Here is a 16,209-nt window from a genome sequence, read left to right as displayed (position 1 = left end):
AGGATACTTGCCACCAGAAGACAGGAAGGTGCTCCGCTCAATAACGACCGTAGCAACTAGTTCCGCCACCAACGCCCAATGTACACGCTTGAACGGAACAGATCGAAACCAAAGGATCAGTAATTAAAGAGTGTTGGAAGTAACGCTGCCGAGCACTCGGCGTTTTCGGACACCCAAATGCTCACTGGTAGGTCGCCAGCGTTCGTGGTCAGAGGCAAGTTTACGCTTGAACATGCCGAGATCACCGAGTAGGTCTTGCATGCGCTCCTGCATCTGATATGCATCGTTCTCGTCATTGCCAAAAATAATCGTGTCGTCGTCATCTTCGTCATCCTCGTCCTCGTCCTCATCCTCCCAAATCTCTGGCTCCGATTCTGGTGGACCGATGGTCGGAGACCCGTCCGGACCCCGCTGGTTGTGATCCTCCTCGGCCAGTGATGGTTCAGGCGATCCGAGTGCCACAGCAGGAATGGGATTCTTCAAACTCTCCAGTGCCAGCTTCAGATGCATGCGCAGAGCTTCATTCTCCGTCTGTAATTGGCGAATCTTGCACTCGCTGACCATCTTCGTCTCCTCCATCAGTCTCTGCATCTTCTCCACCTTTTGTTGGTATTCCTCCAACCGTTCGTCCTGCTGCTCGGTTGCACGTGCATTGGCATGCGCTTGACTCACGCTCAGCTGAAGAGTACGGATAGTCTCGGCCATCTCGGCGATCTGCTGGTCACGTTCGGCAGCAGAGACATGGTCCTGATTCACACGAGCGCGGGTTCGGATGCGTTTTGCCTGATCAGCATACCGAAGGGTCGAGAGTGTCTCCTCATAATCGGCGGGAGAGATACATGCAATCATGGCTGTCTTGGAATTACCGCCCAGACTGTCTTTTAAGAGCCAAGTCAGGATTGAATCTCGATATGGGACCAGGGATTTGCCCTTTCGGCCTCCTCGAATCTTCTCTGGGTCAGCTAAAGCTGCAATAACTCGACCCAACGTGGTCAGGGACTTGTTGATATTAGAGCCTTCACGCAGACGTGCACCCGTTGCTTCAGTCGCCTTGGCACGCTCGGAGCCTGCAAGGTCAACCAACCGAATGCGAGCTGTTCGTTCCGTCGTCTCATCCGTAGAGAGATCGTGATGTATTTGTTTTAGTGTGATGGTGAATACGGCGTGAGATCGCGAGGACGTGTCGTTCATTTTGGTGCTCGCCACAGTACGCGACACATCACCTTTGCGCATGAATCTCATCAGTTCGTTGTAATTTCTCGCTGTGACCTCGGTCAAGTCTTTGACATAGGGACCCTCCGATGGAGACTCCCTGATTCGAAGATAGTGAGGGGGGTCAGTTCTGGGAACTAGAAGATCCCGCACGTGTTCGTTGTAAACCTCAAAGTACGACACCCGGACATTGTAGCTGATATCCGGAGATGGCGAGGACTCTATCCGCTCGAACAAGTCCTCGCAGGTTCGTGGGATCAAGCCAGGTTGTTCCGGGGTGCCCATCATCGTGTAACTTTTCCCAGATCCCGTCTGGCCATAGGCAAAGATGCAGGTATGGTATCCCTCGAAGTTGTGATCCAGAAACTCTTCTCCTAGACAGTTGTAGACGTCTTCTTGGTGCGCATAGTGATCATCTCGCTCATCGTGTGACCAGAACGAGTTATCGAAGGTGAATGATTTATCCTCCAGGACTTTTCCTCGTGCTTGAGATTTCGGCTTTCCGCGATCATCTGGGCTTGGTCTGGGCGCTTTAAGGCGCGTCATCTGAGTTGCAGGGTTCATCTCTATCAAACATTCTGCCTGACGTTCAATCTCTGTGGTCACTCAGTCAGCCTTGCACATTTTTTGTTATTGCCGGTCATTATGCGGCGCGGCGCATGTGGCCGACACCACTGCGACTCAACGAGCTGCTGCTCTTTACCATACCTCGTGGAAGGAATTTCCGAACTCGAACCACTACTCGCACGTTGCCGCCAGGTGAAGGGCTTGCGACTCCATCTTGATGGTTGATCGGCACGGATACGCTCTCTCGAGCTCGAAGGGAAGGACTGGATGCCGTTGATCGCATAACTGCGGCAGAGGCCGATGTCGAAAGCATGCTAGGCGATGTGATTCCGGTAAATGCAGAGGATTCGGACGATGTCGCAGACGAAATCGAGCCAGGCCCATGCCCGTGGCCGAGGTGTCGGTAGAATCGCGGATCTAGCGCCATCTCCCCGCTGTGTTTCCTTAATAAATGCATCCAAGTTTTGACGGCATCGCATCGTCGTTCGACCAAATGAGAGTACATGCAACTGCTGGGGGTGGGTTGAATGGCGTGAAATGTGGGGGAGGGAGTGAAGGCACGAGTCGAACCAACCTGATCGTTGGTCGACGAGCGTCGAATAGTGTTGAGATGGTGTGCAAGGAGAGGTGTAGTAAGATGGGATCAATGCGTACAGTGGTGAAAATTCTCGATTGTTTGCTTCTATCTGCCCCGACTGGTTGTGGTTTCTTGTTTGAGCGTGTGGTGGTCCCCGCGGAGAGTGGCAGGCCAGTAAACAAGAGTATAGATCGGTATGACACGCTGCTTCAGTGAATCATATTGATGGAGAATCTGGGATGCGATTGTTCTGCGAGGGCAAGATCAATATGTCGGAGAAAAGATGATCTTAATGATCCACACGACACACAACGATGACCTCCTCATCGGCTTATCAACAGCGCCGGGGATGGTTGCTTCGGTTGATGAAGCGGGCGATTTGACGGTGGGCGTTGCTACGGCAATGCGTCCATTGATGGCCGCCCGATGAACCTAACGTGCCCCATGCTAAAGTTGCATCTACGTGGAAACCTCGGTCACGGGTGGATCTTACTCAAATGTCATTGTGGAACCTCAATTCGAGCTTGTTCAAAACGGTTTGAATTGTGTTGGGTCACATTGTACGAATGTCTATCATACAAGAATATCCTATCATCTGTCTTGAAAACAAGCTCGGTGTGTGCATCACGAGTGAAGTGTGAAGACTAGGTGGCCCAGTCTGAGTTCTTGTTCTTGTTTTTTAAAGTGCATGCCCAAGATTGCCCCAGACTTGCCAGTAACCTACTCAAATCGAGTTGTGTCCGCATTCATCGCCTCGAACATGTCTGCCTCCTCCATTTGACCCGACTTGTTCTTCGCTTTGGCTTTGGCTCCATCGCCGAAAGTTGCTGGGTCGGGCTCGGGATTGCCCGCCGCGTTCATGTGGGATTCAAGCATTTGCTCCGGAGACCAAGCCGTGCTCTCCTGGGATTTATTCTTGCCATATTCGAGCTCATTGTTTGCCCTGGCTGCAGCTTTCTTGTCTTGGGTAGTCCAAATCCGGCGTTGTTGGTGTTCGCTCGCCGGGAACCGCATCGCAGTGTCTGTCTTGGAGGACGGCATGATGTTGATGTACTAGACGACTTTTCAGTCAGCAAAGTTCTAAAGCTCCCATTGATTTTGTTGGACTTGACAGTACCCACCAAGATCGGTTTCCAATTTGCGTTTCCTCAAATAGGAGAAATCAAATGCTCTCAAAGACAACGAGAACTGATGACTTCGTCATGGAGCTCTTAATAAACAGACACAGAGTGTGAGTGGCGGTTGAGGCGACATCGTGATATGATTATGACGACCCCGTTTATCACACGCATGTAGCCTTTCCTGGGTCATTCTACAGCAAATGAAGTATTTCGAGCACCTACTAGGTACAGGCCACTGGAGTTTCAGCACTGTAGTGCCTCTCAACTCACACGGTGAATTCTCAGATTTTGGAAATCTCAGGATACACTGATTGCTGGAAGAGCGAGTCGTGTCATCCCTCCTCTCAGATTTAGCTCCTAATTATGATCTGGGGAGCTTGATTAAACACGATCACGGCAATCACAAATATTCAGATTCCTATGTTCTCTTTAGAGACTCCAGTCGTTATGGTGGTCTAGAAATGTTTCACTACCATTCGTGGGCCGATCTTTGCTCCTCGTGTGGAGGCAAATGCAGTGACAGTATCAAGACGCGATAAATATTCTGGTTCACCCAGAAACTGGGCTGTCTTTTCGCCTCATCCATTACCTCCGATGAGCACCAACAATCATCGACTCTCTCCTCATGCCCAACTTAGCGACCGGATTGGCTGGGAAACTTCCACCGGAAAATACGTCTTTTTTTATCTCCAAGACTCACAATGGGAAGCCGCTCGCTCTAAAAGGTCAATCTACAACATGATTCCGGAGCAGGAGCCTTACACGAGTTCTTGATTACTCTGCATCTTTACGAAACTTGGCAGACTCCAAAACTAATCAGCTTGCTGTCCTTCATCCCAGGTCACCCGGACCTCATTATCGATCTTCTCAATTGTATCCCATTGCAAGGAACCCCAAACTTGAGGGTTCTCAAGCGCATCCACAAAATGCTTCATGGCCAAAACAGTCTGTCCCGCCCAGCGTGCTTTACTGACTTTCCCGATTCCCGCAGCGAATGGCACCATGAGCATGCTTCTGATCTTTTTGTGCTCTGAAATATGCCGATTATGTCCTTCGACTTGGCACAGCAAGCTCCACACACATTCATACACCAACTCGCGATCCCAGCTGACGTTCTCGGGCTCTCGCATTGTCGGACAAATTGCGACCCAGTGACAACCAATGGGGTTCTGCTTGAGGTCTTCTGGAAATTCGACCAAAGTGCACGAGCCTGGGGGCGCAAACCCACGCCATTTGTCGTAGAGCACTGTCTGAGTGGCGCGAGTGAGCGCATGGTAGTCGTCTCGTGGGCAAAAGGTCATGGAGATGGCATGGTCGAATGCTCCATCGAGGCGACCGTAGGAATTGGCGGGTGAGACCACTAGATCGAACTTGACGGATGGTGGGAGCATATTGAGACGGTAGTTTAACTTGGTGATCTTGATTTGACCGGGGTCGAATTGAGGCCAATAGTTGTGCATGGCATCGTCAAAGGCTGTGAGAAAGTCGGCATCCTGGCACAAGAGGATAATCTCGGGGATGTTCGTGGTCATATTGGCGACTGGTCTTGGAATAATCCCAGACGTGGCAGGAGAGAATGGGGCAGTTTACGTAACGCTCGAAAAGAGAGGAGGTGGTATAAGCACTTTGTGATTCACCACATCTCATGTGTGAAGGAGCAGAGCAGGATGGAGGCTTTGCATCGGTCTCGACTCATGTTTTGGATTGGTGGGGTAACGTCCGGGGGACCAGCCCTGGCTCAAAGCTCCTGAGACTATTTGACACCGCCGAGGACCCAGGGATATTCTAACGCTCAGTCTACTTAAGAGCATTTTTTATTGATTTTCCCATTGAAGGCTTGAACTGGACGAAAGATCTACTCCCTGACTGTGCTATAGGAAGAGGTGCACAATCATGCATCGGATGACCGAGATAGATTATTGGCAAAGAAACCACTGCAACAGCATGTTGACAGCATCGACCATGACCAAGCAACGATGAATATTTGGGAGTTGAAACCTAGACCATCGTGTGGCCCTGCATGTATTCTGAACGATTTCTACACGGCCATGCAAATATCCAAATCCACAAGCCAAAGGCTAGAGTGAGCCGCGATGCACCAGTGGTGTGAAATCATGTGCTTCTTGAAAGGCATTCGATCACTCGAGAGAGGGCCCAATGCTTCAAGTGTCTTCAATGCCCAAATCCCTCTCTTTCCTCAGAGTAAATTGTTCCGCCACATCATCAGGTTGGTTCTGTACAGCAGCCCATCCTTGCTCCTGTGTCGATACATAACGGACGAGGCTTTCACAAAGTCTGTCTAGGATCCACTCGGGCTCCGATTGATGGGCGAGCATCGGGCTATCTTGACCAATCCAGTCCCAATTCAAGACCCCGTACTCATCAGCATCAACGCTGGTGCTCCCCTTTGGGAACGACCTACTCGGACCCTCAGATGGCGCTGGCCAGGATTTTGGATTTGTGAATTGAATGAGCCGAGTGAACTCGACCCATTCTTCATAGGTATATCTCTTATGTTCGAATTCTCGTGCATCTTGTGTGGTTCGACGGATGGCAAAAGCAAGCTGCTGTGCAAGTTCATAGGGCGATGGATTTTCGTCCCGCGCAAGCTCTTCGAGTGTACGGATTGGGTGACCGCTACTCGAGCGAGAACGGAGGGGAACAACTGGTCCATGCTCCTGCGAGCCGGGCGTCACAAAGTCTGTTTCATTGCTTTCGCTGGCTTCCACGCCAACTTCGAAGCCTCGATTGAGGCGCTGCTTTTCCTGGTGAGCCGATATCCATCTCTTGAGGAGCGGCAGATGAGAAAGAGTCTCTTGGTACACTCCCAAGCGAGGTAAGACAAAATAGTCACTGAACTTCTCCGCCGAATGCTTATATCCAGCCACCACCGTGTCGCTCATTTGAGAAATGAGCATGGTCATGGTTGGAATGGCGATCAGTGACCAGACAACGAAGAACGGCCGCCCCGCATTGGATTTGGGTGTAAAATCTCCGTAGCCGATGGTAATGAGCGAGCAGAAACAGAAGTACAACCCGTCAAAATAAGACATGTCTTCAAGACTCCAGAAAACCAGGGCGCCTCCGGTCCAGACGAATGCATACACAATGACGCTGATGACGAGGTCATTCCATCGACGGAATTGCATTGTTTCGTGTTGGATTTTGCGCATTGCGATGAATCGATCCTTTTCTTCCCTCATGACAAGCAATCGTGGACGGCGCACAGGATTCAGGGCGTGGATGGTAGTGCGGACCGGTCCGTGTCGATGATGTCCATTCTGGCCACTGTGAGGACGGTGGGATAAGGCAGCACTATCCCGGAGAGGGAGGCAATCCATGGTGGTTGAGGCCTCATGGTTTCCAACCAGTTGGATATTTTGAAGGGGAATAGTGGGATCATCACGAAGCTGTTCGATTGTGACAGATCTATCAAACGTGGCTTGCCGTTTCGTCTCAATATGTTTACGCACGACATTGTCGTAATGGACCTCTCGAGCGAACTGGTGAATACTGCCCACTACCAGACCGAGCATCACAATGCCAATCACGGCATAGGGCCAGATGAGACCCTTTCCGGCGGAGGTTTGAGGAACCACATCGCCAAAGCCTAAAGTAAGCACCGTGATATCACTGAAGTACAATGCATCCGCGAAATCAATGCCCAAGATTTTTTGAAAGATGGCAGCACCGATCAACAACCAAATCACAAACCCAGTCATCTGCAGAATGAGGGTCCGCTGATCATCCGTGAGAGAGAAATGCTGCGGATATTTCCCCAGGAAGTAACCGAGCATGTTGATCATCAGAAGACTGCCCAGCATAAAGTAGAGCACGGCTGCAATGACAGCACTCCAATACGCTTGGGAGTAGAGTTCATTGGGGGCGATCGGTGGGTCGTAGATTGAGAGGGAAGCTGTGATCCCGCACAGCTGTCGTGGAGAATTAGAAAACAGGTCCCAGGTTGATGCGAGTGGACGGATCACTTACGATACCAGTCGCAAGAAACCACGCAACAACCGTCACAGGAAGCGCAATGATATACCGCACCACTTGTGTAAAATTAAATAGGAGGAAGATATTGCCCACCACACCCCAGAAGAGTGACACAGCATTCAAAGCTAATACCCTAAGGACCACACGTTCATCAATCGGTCATCTGCCAAGACAGAGGAGGGGAGCTGGTATATCCTTACCAGTGGGGGTCATCGAACCCCTGCTGAATCGTCGTGCCGGCCGGACCTTTTTCTTGCGAAACAATCGTGTTCCTCCAGGGTGACACCAGTGCCACGATGGACATGACATTCGCAAGAGGGCCAGTGGCTGCCGCCACGAGCGGGATCGCTGTTGAAGCAATCCACCACGACTGCGGCTCATCGTCTTCGGCGGGTCTCATGCGGAATTTGCTTGACAGGCGCCCCATCAGCGAAAGTCGCGCTGTCGCTGCGTTCGCAGCGGCCGCCACGGGCGGGAATTCGTTCTCCATGGTGGCGCCATGCACCACACTCGAAAGCGTCACGGCGAAGATAAATTCTGGCCGAGGACAGGAAATAGTTGAAAGGATGCAATGCGCCTTGAAGACTTGACTCGGTGATAGCCAAGTGCGAAATGGCTCTTTCTCTCTCTCTTTTTTTTTTCTCTGGCTGAGACGGGGTACCTCCACAAGCTCTTTTGTGTTCGTGGCGCGCACGCCCCGCGATGGGAGGGAGAGACTGGCCTGCAGGATGTACCGCCCTCGATCCAAGAACGGCTACCCGCTCGATTTGTCCATCTCGAGTCATCCGTGCGCGCCACGTTACTTGAAAGCCCAGCGAATATGTGAGCTTCGCCACCCGTCGTATAAAATGGGCCTGTCTCCAGCACTGACCAGCGAAAGAAGATCAACATCTATGTAGCAATTTCCCACCTACACTATGGACAATCAATTTAGGCACCAGGAGTCTCTCAACCCCAACAGCAAGCAACGTCTGCTAGGTCATAAGGTAACAGAACTTTATTTGGTGTAGCTCGAGGTGTGTCCGAGTGAAAGTATTGATCCAAGTCCTGCCTTTTCTATTTTGTAACAGTCCATCCTATCAATATCTATAACTTTACTCCATTCAGCACAGTTGCCCAACCTAAACGGGCGGGTTTGCCTGGGTCTTACAGTATTGCTCTAAAACCCCTCCAAGGTAGCTTGAGCTAGGCAGTTCATCTGTATAGAAACCTAGGTAAGTGTGGAGCGCTGGTGTAGTCCTGACTCGGGACTCTTGCAAAATCTGACAATGGCACTGCTCATAGAAATTGAATCTATTGATAGTATGGTCGTCCTGCCTATTGTTATTAAAATTTGTCTGTACCTGGATCTGAAGATAAGATGTGCTCGTCAACCATGTACCCAACTGGCACGCGTACTCCAGGGCAATATGCATGGTCGCATGAGAGCAATGGGAGCAATGAGAGAGTACTTGTGAGTTGACTAGAATGAGATGCGTAGCACAAGCCGAGCCGTCTCCCAAGTCAAATGTGGGGACAGAGAGCCCGACCGTTTGGCCTCAATCGACCTTCTGCCGAAAACAGACTCTTTGTCAAGATCCATCGCAAAACCAGCCGACAAAGACCCAGGCATGTCCGTCGATAGATCATCACGGAATCCCGTCGAAAGGCGCCACAAGCGGCAGACTCGGGCGAAGCCGACCGAGTGTGTCCGAATGGAGTCATTTGACGGGAACCACAGGAAGGGTACTTCAAAGCATTACATAGTCGGCTGAGTCAAAAGAAGCCAGCGACTATCGAACAGAATACCTAATGGTAATATGTGCAGGTTCTTCAATTGTCATCATCCTTCGAGTCCCACCCAGATCAAGACCGCGCTTGGACCATTCATCTGCGATTCTACGCGATGGACACCTTTTTACCTGCAGACCGCACTACTGCAGGCGTCGGGTCGATCCAGCGGCCAAATGGTAAAAAAACCAGGATTAGTTTGACGATCTCACAATGCGCGCATTGGACAGCCCTCTCTCTCTCTTGTGAAGCACGACATACAGTCCAGCTCAATAGGTCACGCGACAGAAAAACCACGTCGCCCGGGCCATGCGCCTCAGGCGCCGCCTCGGCACATTTGAAGCCTGAGGCGTGATATCCTCTTTCAAAAAATGTTGGGATTTGGAGGGGCCATGATCACATGTCAGTCCCGCTCCCGTTTTCTTATCAGGACAGTCTTCTGCTGCACGTTGAATTCATGCGAACTGGAGCATCCCCGTTGGACTCTTCTCTTGTGGGGTTTGAGAAAATGGGGTGCTGGAATGGAGTCCATGTCATCGTTGCCCCCTCACTACTGCATCCATCTCTTGTAATGACTGGTTGCTCTGGATGGCTCGTCCAGGCATGGACCCATCCCGAAGAGGGTCCTGGAGAATTCCAGACTTTCACAGCTCAAATCACAGAACTCCGTCCACGGAGCTCGTGCCCCACGACAGATCAGTGGTGCCGAATAGCATTTTCCGACGAACAGAGAGGATAGGGAAGCTCACAGTGCGTTGGCCATGCGGGGTGAATCTTGTCCTTGGTAATGGTCAACCGCCACGGTCCGCACCACATGCTCGCAAAAGGGCTGGAAAAGGGCCGGACAAGCTCGAAAGAGACCGTGAAGAGAGCACCGTGACTTCCACCATACGCTACACCGCGCGGGAGACCGAGGGGGGAAAGGTCTTGGTGGGCGATCAGGGCCGGTTCAGGGACCGGATGGGTGTGGTCCTTTACAGGCCTCATTGGCTCCGAGGCACCAGGTAGAGTTGGCTAGTTGGATGCTTCCAAGGTTGACTCCTGGACGGATGTTCGACTCGGAGCCTGTTCAACAGGGACTCCTGAAAGCAATCGCCAGGTTCTCGTCCCGTCGAGCCTTGATCTGGTCGGCCAGAAGACTTATCAGCAAGCCAACCATACTGTCAATGCGTAAACCCCCACTCGGTGGCTCAAGATTTCTTATTTTGGAATCACCTAGCTCTTCCGCCAGATGCAGCGATCATAGTACCATAACGAGTCCAATGGACCCGTGGATACTGGAGTCCCCCGCTCCTCCGCAGGGGAGCATCATAGTGGATAAGGAAGCTCCATCGCCATGTCAGTGATTCCGGAAAAAAAAGGACGAGTGTAGAGGAGGTGGGAGAAGAGGAGTTGAGTGGATGCACGGCCGAATGTAGTGGATGTGGATTGTTGGTATCGCCCTCGGCTCCTCCTTTGAGTTTAGCCGCGAAGCTGTAGCACTCTAGCCAGCTCATCGCTTCCCTTTTTTTTTTCTTTGGTTTGGTTTGCTTCTGTTCGTTTCTTTTTTTTTTGTTAAGACTGTCCCAAGATTGATCTGAGCACCGGGAATCTTCTCCTTTGCACCTCTTTCCCCCTCCTTCCCTATCCCCTCTCTCTTGGCGTGCGGTACGTTTGCTGTTTTGCATGACATTGCTAGATTCCCAAAAGGCAAACGCAAGACCACCATTGAGACTCCTCGATGATTGAATGAGCCTACAATTCGACACAGAACTGAAAAATCACAGTCAACACACGACGGAGCATCAACCCCGTCGCTGCTTCCTCAATTGACAAAGTGATCCTACCATCAATCACCAACGTCTCGATTCGCCATTGCGGCTCCGCCAACGGACCTCTAATTAGGGAGAAAAAGCAACACAGGCAAAAGCAACGCCTCCTTGCGATTTTCTCTTGGTTCAGAAGTGAGACAAAAAAACAACAGTCCGACTGAAGAAAGATGGCCTTCATCGATACAACCAAGGATCTTCCCACGCTGTTCAAGCGCCAAGCGCAAGCAACACCCGATGCGATTGCTTTGGAAGACGAGACTTGCACATATACTTATGCTCAACTTGACCACCAGGTCGAGTCTCTGGCGAGTCACCTGCGACTCCACGGTGTCAGTCGGGACTCACTCGTCGGAGTTTTGCTGCCTCGCAGCGCTCACTACGTGATTGCCTGTCTGGCGACCTTGCGCGCAGGTGGAGCTTTCTTGGTCCTGGAGTTGGCATATCCCGCAGGACTGCTGGCCGACGTGATCGAGGATGCCAAACCAGCGGTGGTGATCACGGTCCAAAGCGAGGCTCCGCGTGTCAAGTCGGCTTGCCCTCTTGTGGTGATCGATCAGCCCCTCGCAGAGGTCAACGGCCACACAAAAGAACCCGCCCCGTTGCCGGCCGAGGATGATCTGGATCGCCTCGCCTTTGTGTCCTACTCATCAGGTACGACGGGAAAGCCCAAGGGCATTGCCAACCCACATCGCGCCCCGGTGCTTTCCTACAATCTGAGATTTGCCGTGCAGGACGTGCAGCCGGGAGACCGCGTTGCCTGCAACGTCTTCTTCATTTGGGAGATGCTACGTCCCCTGCTGCGTGGTGCGACCGTCGTGGCGGTCCCCGATGATGCCAGCTACGACCCAGCCGCGCTGGTTGATCTGCTGGCTGCTAAAAACATCACCGAGACTCTCATGACCCCCACGTTACTCGCCACTGTGCTCGCGCGCTATTCGAATATCTCCAGCCGGTTACCCAAACTGCGTAATCTGTGGCTGAATGGGGAGGTGGTGACGACGGATTTGGTTCGCAGAGCCATCAAAGCTCTACCGAACACTCGACTCCTCAATTGTTACAGTGCCTGTGAGACCCATGAAATCGCATGTGGTGACATTCGCGACGTAATGAACCCCGATTCCCTCTATTGCCCCGTGGGCGCACCCCTCGATCCTGCACACACGTATATTCTAGACGAGAGCGGGAAAGAAGTCGAGGCGGGCACGGCGGGCGAGCTCTTCATCGGAGGAGATCTTCTGGCCCGAGGGTACCTGAATCTCCCCGAGACGACGGCCAAGACTTTCACCTCGGACCCCTTTGACTCCCAACCGGGTGCGCGCATGTATCGAACGGGCGACTTGGCTCGCAGGTTACCGTCGGGGCTTCTGGAGATCACCGGTCGCGTGGGCTCGATGATCAAACTGCGGGGGTACTCCGTGGTGCCGGCCAAGGTGGAGAGCGATATTTGCCAGTATTTGGCCGTCAGTCATTGCGTGGTCATCGCCCATGGCGAGGGGCTCGAGCGACAGCTTGTTGCGTACTTCGTGTCGGATAAAGAAGGCGCCGGCAGCAAACCCGCGGTGGAGATCAACGGGACGGGACACAGCCCGGCGGCGCGTCGCATCCTGGAGAAACATCTTGCGCACTACATGATCCCCGCGCTGTGGGTGGAGATGAATGAATTGCCTACCCACGAAGTGTCCGGCAAAGTCGACCTGAAGAGTCTCCCCCCTCCCCCCAGTGCCAGCCCAAGCGGTAGTGAGAAGGCAATGGACAAGGACCCGATCAGCCTCGGTGACGTGGCCGCCATCTGGGCTACCGTGCTGAAGACCTCCAAGACTCTGCTCAAACCCGAAGACAACTTCTTTGATTTGGGGGGCCACTCGCTGTCTCTGGCCGATTTGGCCTCTCGATTGTCCGCCCACTTTGGCTTCCGCGTGCCGATCCCCCGCCTCGCGGATAACACGACTCTGGCAGGCCACCTGCAGACAGTGCGTGATGTTCGCGATGGCCACACCGCGGCGGTGCAAGCCGAGCTGCCCGCTTTCCTGGTGGCGGATTCCAAGCTGGAGGATGATATTCAGCCCCCGTCCAACGTCTCCATCACCTCGGTGACCGATGCCAATACCATTCTCTTGACCGGTGCCACCGGCTTCCTGGGCGCATTCTTGCTGAGCGATCTCCTGGACAACACCACCGCCAAGATTATCTGTCTCGTTCGATTCAACGACCCTGAAGACGATGACCAGGCGAGCGGTGTCGCCCGTATTCGCCGCAACCTGCTGGACCTGGGCCTATGGCGCGATACCCTGATGGAGCGGGTCGAAATCCTCCCCGGTAACCTGTCCAGACCTCATTTTGGCCTTTCCTCCGAGGCCTTCGATGATCTTGCCGGTCGTGTTCAGGTGATCGTTCATGCTGCCGCCACCGTGAACTTGGTCTACCCTTACGCCGCGCTTCGCAAGGCAAACATTGATGGAACCCGCGAGATTCTCCGCTTGGCTGCCAAGGGGGGTGCCACCGTGCAATACGTCTCTACCAACGGTGTTCTGCCGCCGTCTGGTGAAAAGGGCTGGTCCGAACATACTATGCTGGACGTAAAGGATGTGCCAACGAAACTGTTGGACGGTTATGGCCAAACCAAGTGGGTGGCCGAGCAGTTGGTCCTGGAGGCGGGCAAGCGGGGCCTGCCTGTGAAGATTCATCGCTGTGGTACCATTAGCGGTCATAGTCTAACGGGTTCCGCCAACGCGTGGGATCTACTGACTGCGCTGCTGGTCGAGTCGATCCGTCTCGGATACGCCCCCGAGGTTGAAGGGTGGCGCGCGGAGATGACGCCGGTGGACTTTGTCAGCAAGTCGATTGTTCACCTGGCCACCCAGACTCAAGCCGACGAAACTGTGTTCCATTTGGGCGATCCCAACCCCGTCAACACCCAGTCTGTGTTTGAGAACCTGAATGAACTGGGCTACCCCACGAAGCCTCTGCCTTGGGAGGAGTGGGTGGCGCTATGGTACGAGAAGCGCGGCTCGGCCAAGGGTGGAGATGGATCCTTTACGGTCGACATTCTACGCAGCGGCATGCCGACGGTCGAATTCCTGCGAGGCATTGTTGTTCTTGACAACGCTTTGACCCGGCCGTTCCGTGAGGTCGTCGAACGACCCAAGGTAGACAGTCTGCTGTTGGAGACCTACACACGCCACTGGTTTGCCCGCGGATGGCTTCCGCATGCCCCGTCTCGCCGGGACGCTCTGCACCGGCAGGCTGTGCAGATCAAGAAAGGCCCCCTCAGCGGCAAAGTCGCCGTCGTCACGGGAGCGTCCTCCGGCATCGGTGCAGCCGTGGCCGAGGCCCTGGCCAAGAAGGGATGTTCCGTTGCCCTGGGTGCTCGCCGTCTTGATGCCTTGGAATCTGTTAAGCGCCAAGTCGAGTCATATGGTGTCAAGTGCATCATTCGATCCACCGATGTCACGAGCAAGGCGCAATCGGACGCGCTCATTCAAGTGGCCAATGATGAACTCGGCCCCGTGGACATTCTCGTCGCCTGTGCGGGTGTGATGTACTTCACCATGATGGCCAACGTGCAGACCGAGGAGTGGGAGCGAACCGTCGACGTCAACTGCAAGGGTCTCCTCAACGCGCTCTCGGCCACCGTTCCCGGAATGCTCTCGCGTGGTCAGGGTCACATTGTGGCCATCTCTTCCGATGCGGGCCGCAAGGTCTTCCCTGGTCTAGGAGTGTACTCGGCCAGTAAATTCTTCGTCGAGGCCACCCTTCAGGCTCTTCGTCTCGAGACTGCGGGCATGGGCTTGCGAGTGACCAGCATTCAGCCGGGTAACACCTCCACACCCCTCCTGGGCATGTCGACCGACGCCGAGGCTGTGAAGAAATATGGGGAGCCCTCGGGTGCCAAGATTTTGGAGCCGTCCGATGTGGCCAATTCGATTGTGCATGCGCTGTGTCAACCGGAATACGTCTCTGTCAACGAGATTTTGGTTGAACCGCGCGACGAACCTATTTGAATGCGTTGAAGAGATCTGCATTGATGGACTCCTTGATTGTGTGTCTGATGAGTAAACGACGAAACCATTAGAACTGCTATAGACATGATGAATATGGCGGAATATGTGACACCTTCCAATGAATTCTTTTTTATCCTTCCACTTATGCCGTCTTTTTTTGAAGGGTTGCAGCGTAATGGAATTAGCTTGGTGATTTTTTATCTTCTACCTTGTCGATTACTCTAAGTCGACACATTCTGTTATGTCATGGGTGCTTGGAAGTCGCGCGTTTGACGACGCCTACCTACTGATCTACTCAGGCAATCTACTGATAGAGAACCGTTAGTGACTCATACCCGATCTGCAGCATCTCAGACGATAGGCGACGCTTGATCCACCATTTACAAGGGTCTTCTTTTTAATCTTTGCTGGAAGAAAAGTTGGTCAAGGGATAGTTATGAAATTTCCCAAAGACAATGTTCTCGAACCCACTCGGACTTTCTTTCCAGAAGGTTTCTAGAAGGGTTCGATCATGATCAGGACATGCAAGTGGGCATCCGGATCGGGTCAACCCAGCTGCAGAGCCGGCAATTCCTGTTAATGCAGTAATGTAAGCCAGTAGAAATTTAGACTTTATCCACGGCCAGGGCTGTTAATACGAGTAGAGTTTATATGAACGGGAAAGGATTCGAACACTGCGCTACGGGGCTGTCATTCCTCCCCTGCACATCTGGTAGACGTACCATGGAGCAGTACATCCATCATATCAGACAGTGCACTAATGTTGCACTCTCTCGTAGAAATGCATCGCGTCGTCGACCCCTCCCGTCTCGATCTGAGTGATATATCCAGTTATGTGAAAACAAAGGTGAGCCCTTGAGAATTCCCCGTACTATAGTATAATAAGCGAAATCAATCGCAATATCTAGTATCCACGATATTAAATATTAAATATCATCTCTTCATTTAATCCAGTATTTACCTAGCACACTTTACCCCTCATCTTCTCTTGGCCGTGTGAACCCCCCTCTCCTCATCGGCTACGGCGGCAGGCCACTGGCAATTTGATATTTGATCTTTCCCAATGTGTAACCTACAATCACTAAATTAGATATCCGCCATTCTTTTGACCACTTGGGACTGAGTAGATACTACCTACTCGTATATCCATCTTA

The 16,209-nt window shown here is 52.6% G+C and overlaps 5 protein-coding genes across 5 annotated transcripts; 2 read left to right on the top strand and 3 right to left on the bottom strand.

Moving 5' to 3' along the window:
- Positions 1-123: 123 nt before the first annotated feature.
- Positions 124-3,397, bottom strand: POX_d05428 (uncharacterized protein; the record flags this gene model as incomplete). The annotated part of the gene is made up of 3 exons (XM_050114274.1): positions 124-1,808; positions 1,921-2,213; positions 3,081-3,397. 3 exons carry the CDS (start codon positions 3,395-3,397, stop codon positions 124-126), a joined length of 2,295 nt encoding a protein of 764 aa, XP_049969225.1.
- Positions 3,398-4,289: 892 nt separating this feature from the next.
- On the bottom strand, positions 4,290-5,009 carry POX_d05427 (uncharacterized protein; the record flags this gene model as incomplete). The annotated part of the gene is made up of 1 exon (XM_050114273.1): positions 4,290-5,009. One exon carries the CDS (start codon positions 5,007-5,009, stop codon positions 4,290-4,292), a length of 720 nt encoding a protein of 239 aa, XP_049969224.1.
- Positions 5,010-5,639: 630 nt separating this feature from the next.
- On the bottom strand, positions 5,640-7,963 carry POX_d05426 (uncharacterized protein; the record flags this gene model as incomplete). Its single annotated transcript, XM_050114272.1, has 3 exons — positions 5,640-7,409; positions 7,468-7,606; positions 7,674-7,963. The coding sequence occupies 3 exons, from the start codon at positions 7,961-7,963 to the stop codon at positions 5,640-5,642; spliced, it is 2,199 nt and encodes a 732-aa protein (XP_049969223.1).
- Positions 7,964-8,390: 427 nt separating this feature from the next.
- Positions 8,391-9,584, top strand: POX_d05425 (uncharacterized protein; the record flags this gene model as incomplete). Its single annotated transcript, XM_050114271.1, has 5 exons — positions 8,391-8,451; positions 8,544-8,648; positions 8,829-8,926; positions 9,281-9,422; positions 9,520-9,584. The coding sequence occupies 5 exons, from the start codon at positions 8,391-8,393 to the stop codon at positions 9,582-9,584; spliced, it is 471 nt and encodes a 156-aa protein (XP_049969222.1).
- Positions 9,585-11,221: 1,637 nt separating this feature from the next.
- On the top strand, positions 11,222-15,055 carry POX_d05424 (uncharacterized protein; the record flags this gene model as incomplete). The annotated part of the gene is made up of 1 exon (XM_050114270.1): positions 11,222-15,055. The coding sequence occupies one exon, from the start codon at positions 11,222-11,224 to the stop codon at positions 15,053-15,055; it is 3,834 nt and encodes a 1,277-aa protein (XP_049969221.1).
- Positions 15,056-16,209: the final 1,154 nt, after the last annotated feature.

Source organism: Penicillium oxalicum, chromosome IV (assembly GCF_001723175.1).
Source record: "Penicillium oxalicum strain HP7-1 chromosome IV, whole genome shotgun sequence".
In the NCBI taxonomy this organism is placed as follows: domain Eukaryota; kingdom Fungi; phylum Ascomycota; class Eurotiomycetes; order Eurotiales; family Aspergillaceae; genus Penicillium; species Penicillium oxalicum.
This window is presented reverse-complemented; position numbering and strand designations above follow the sequence as displayed.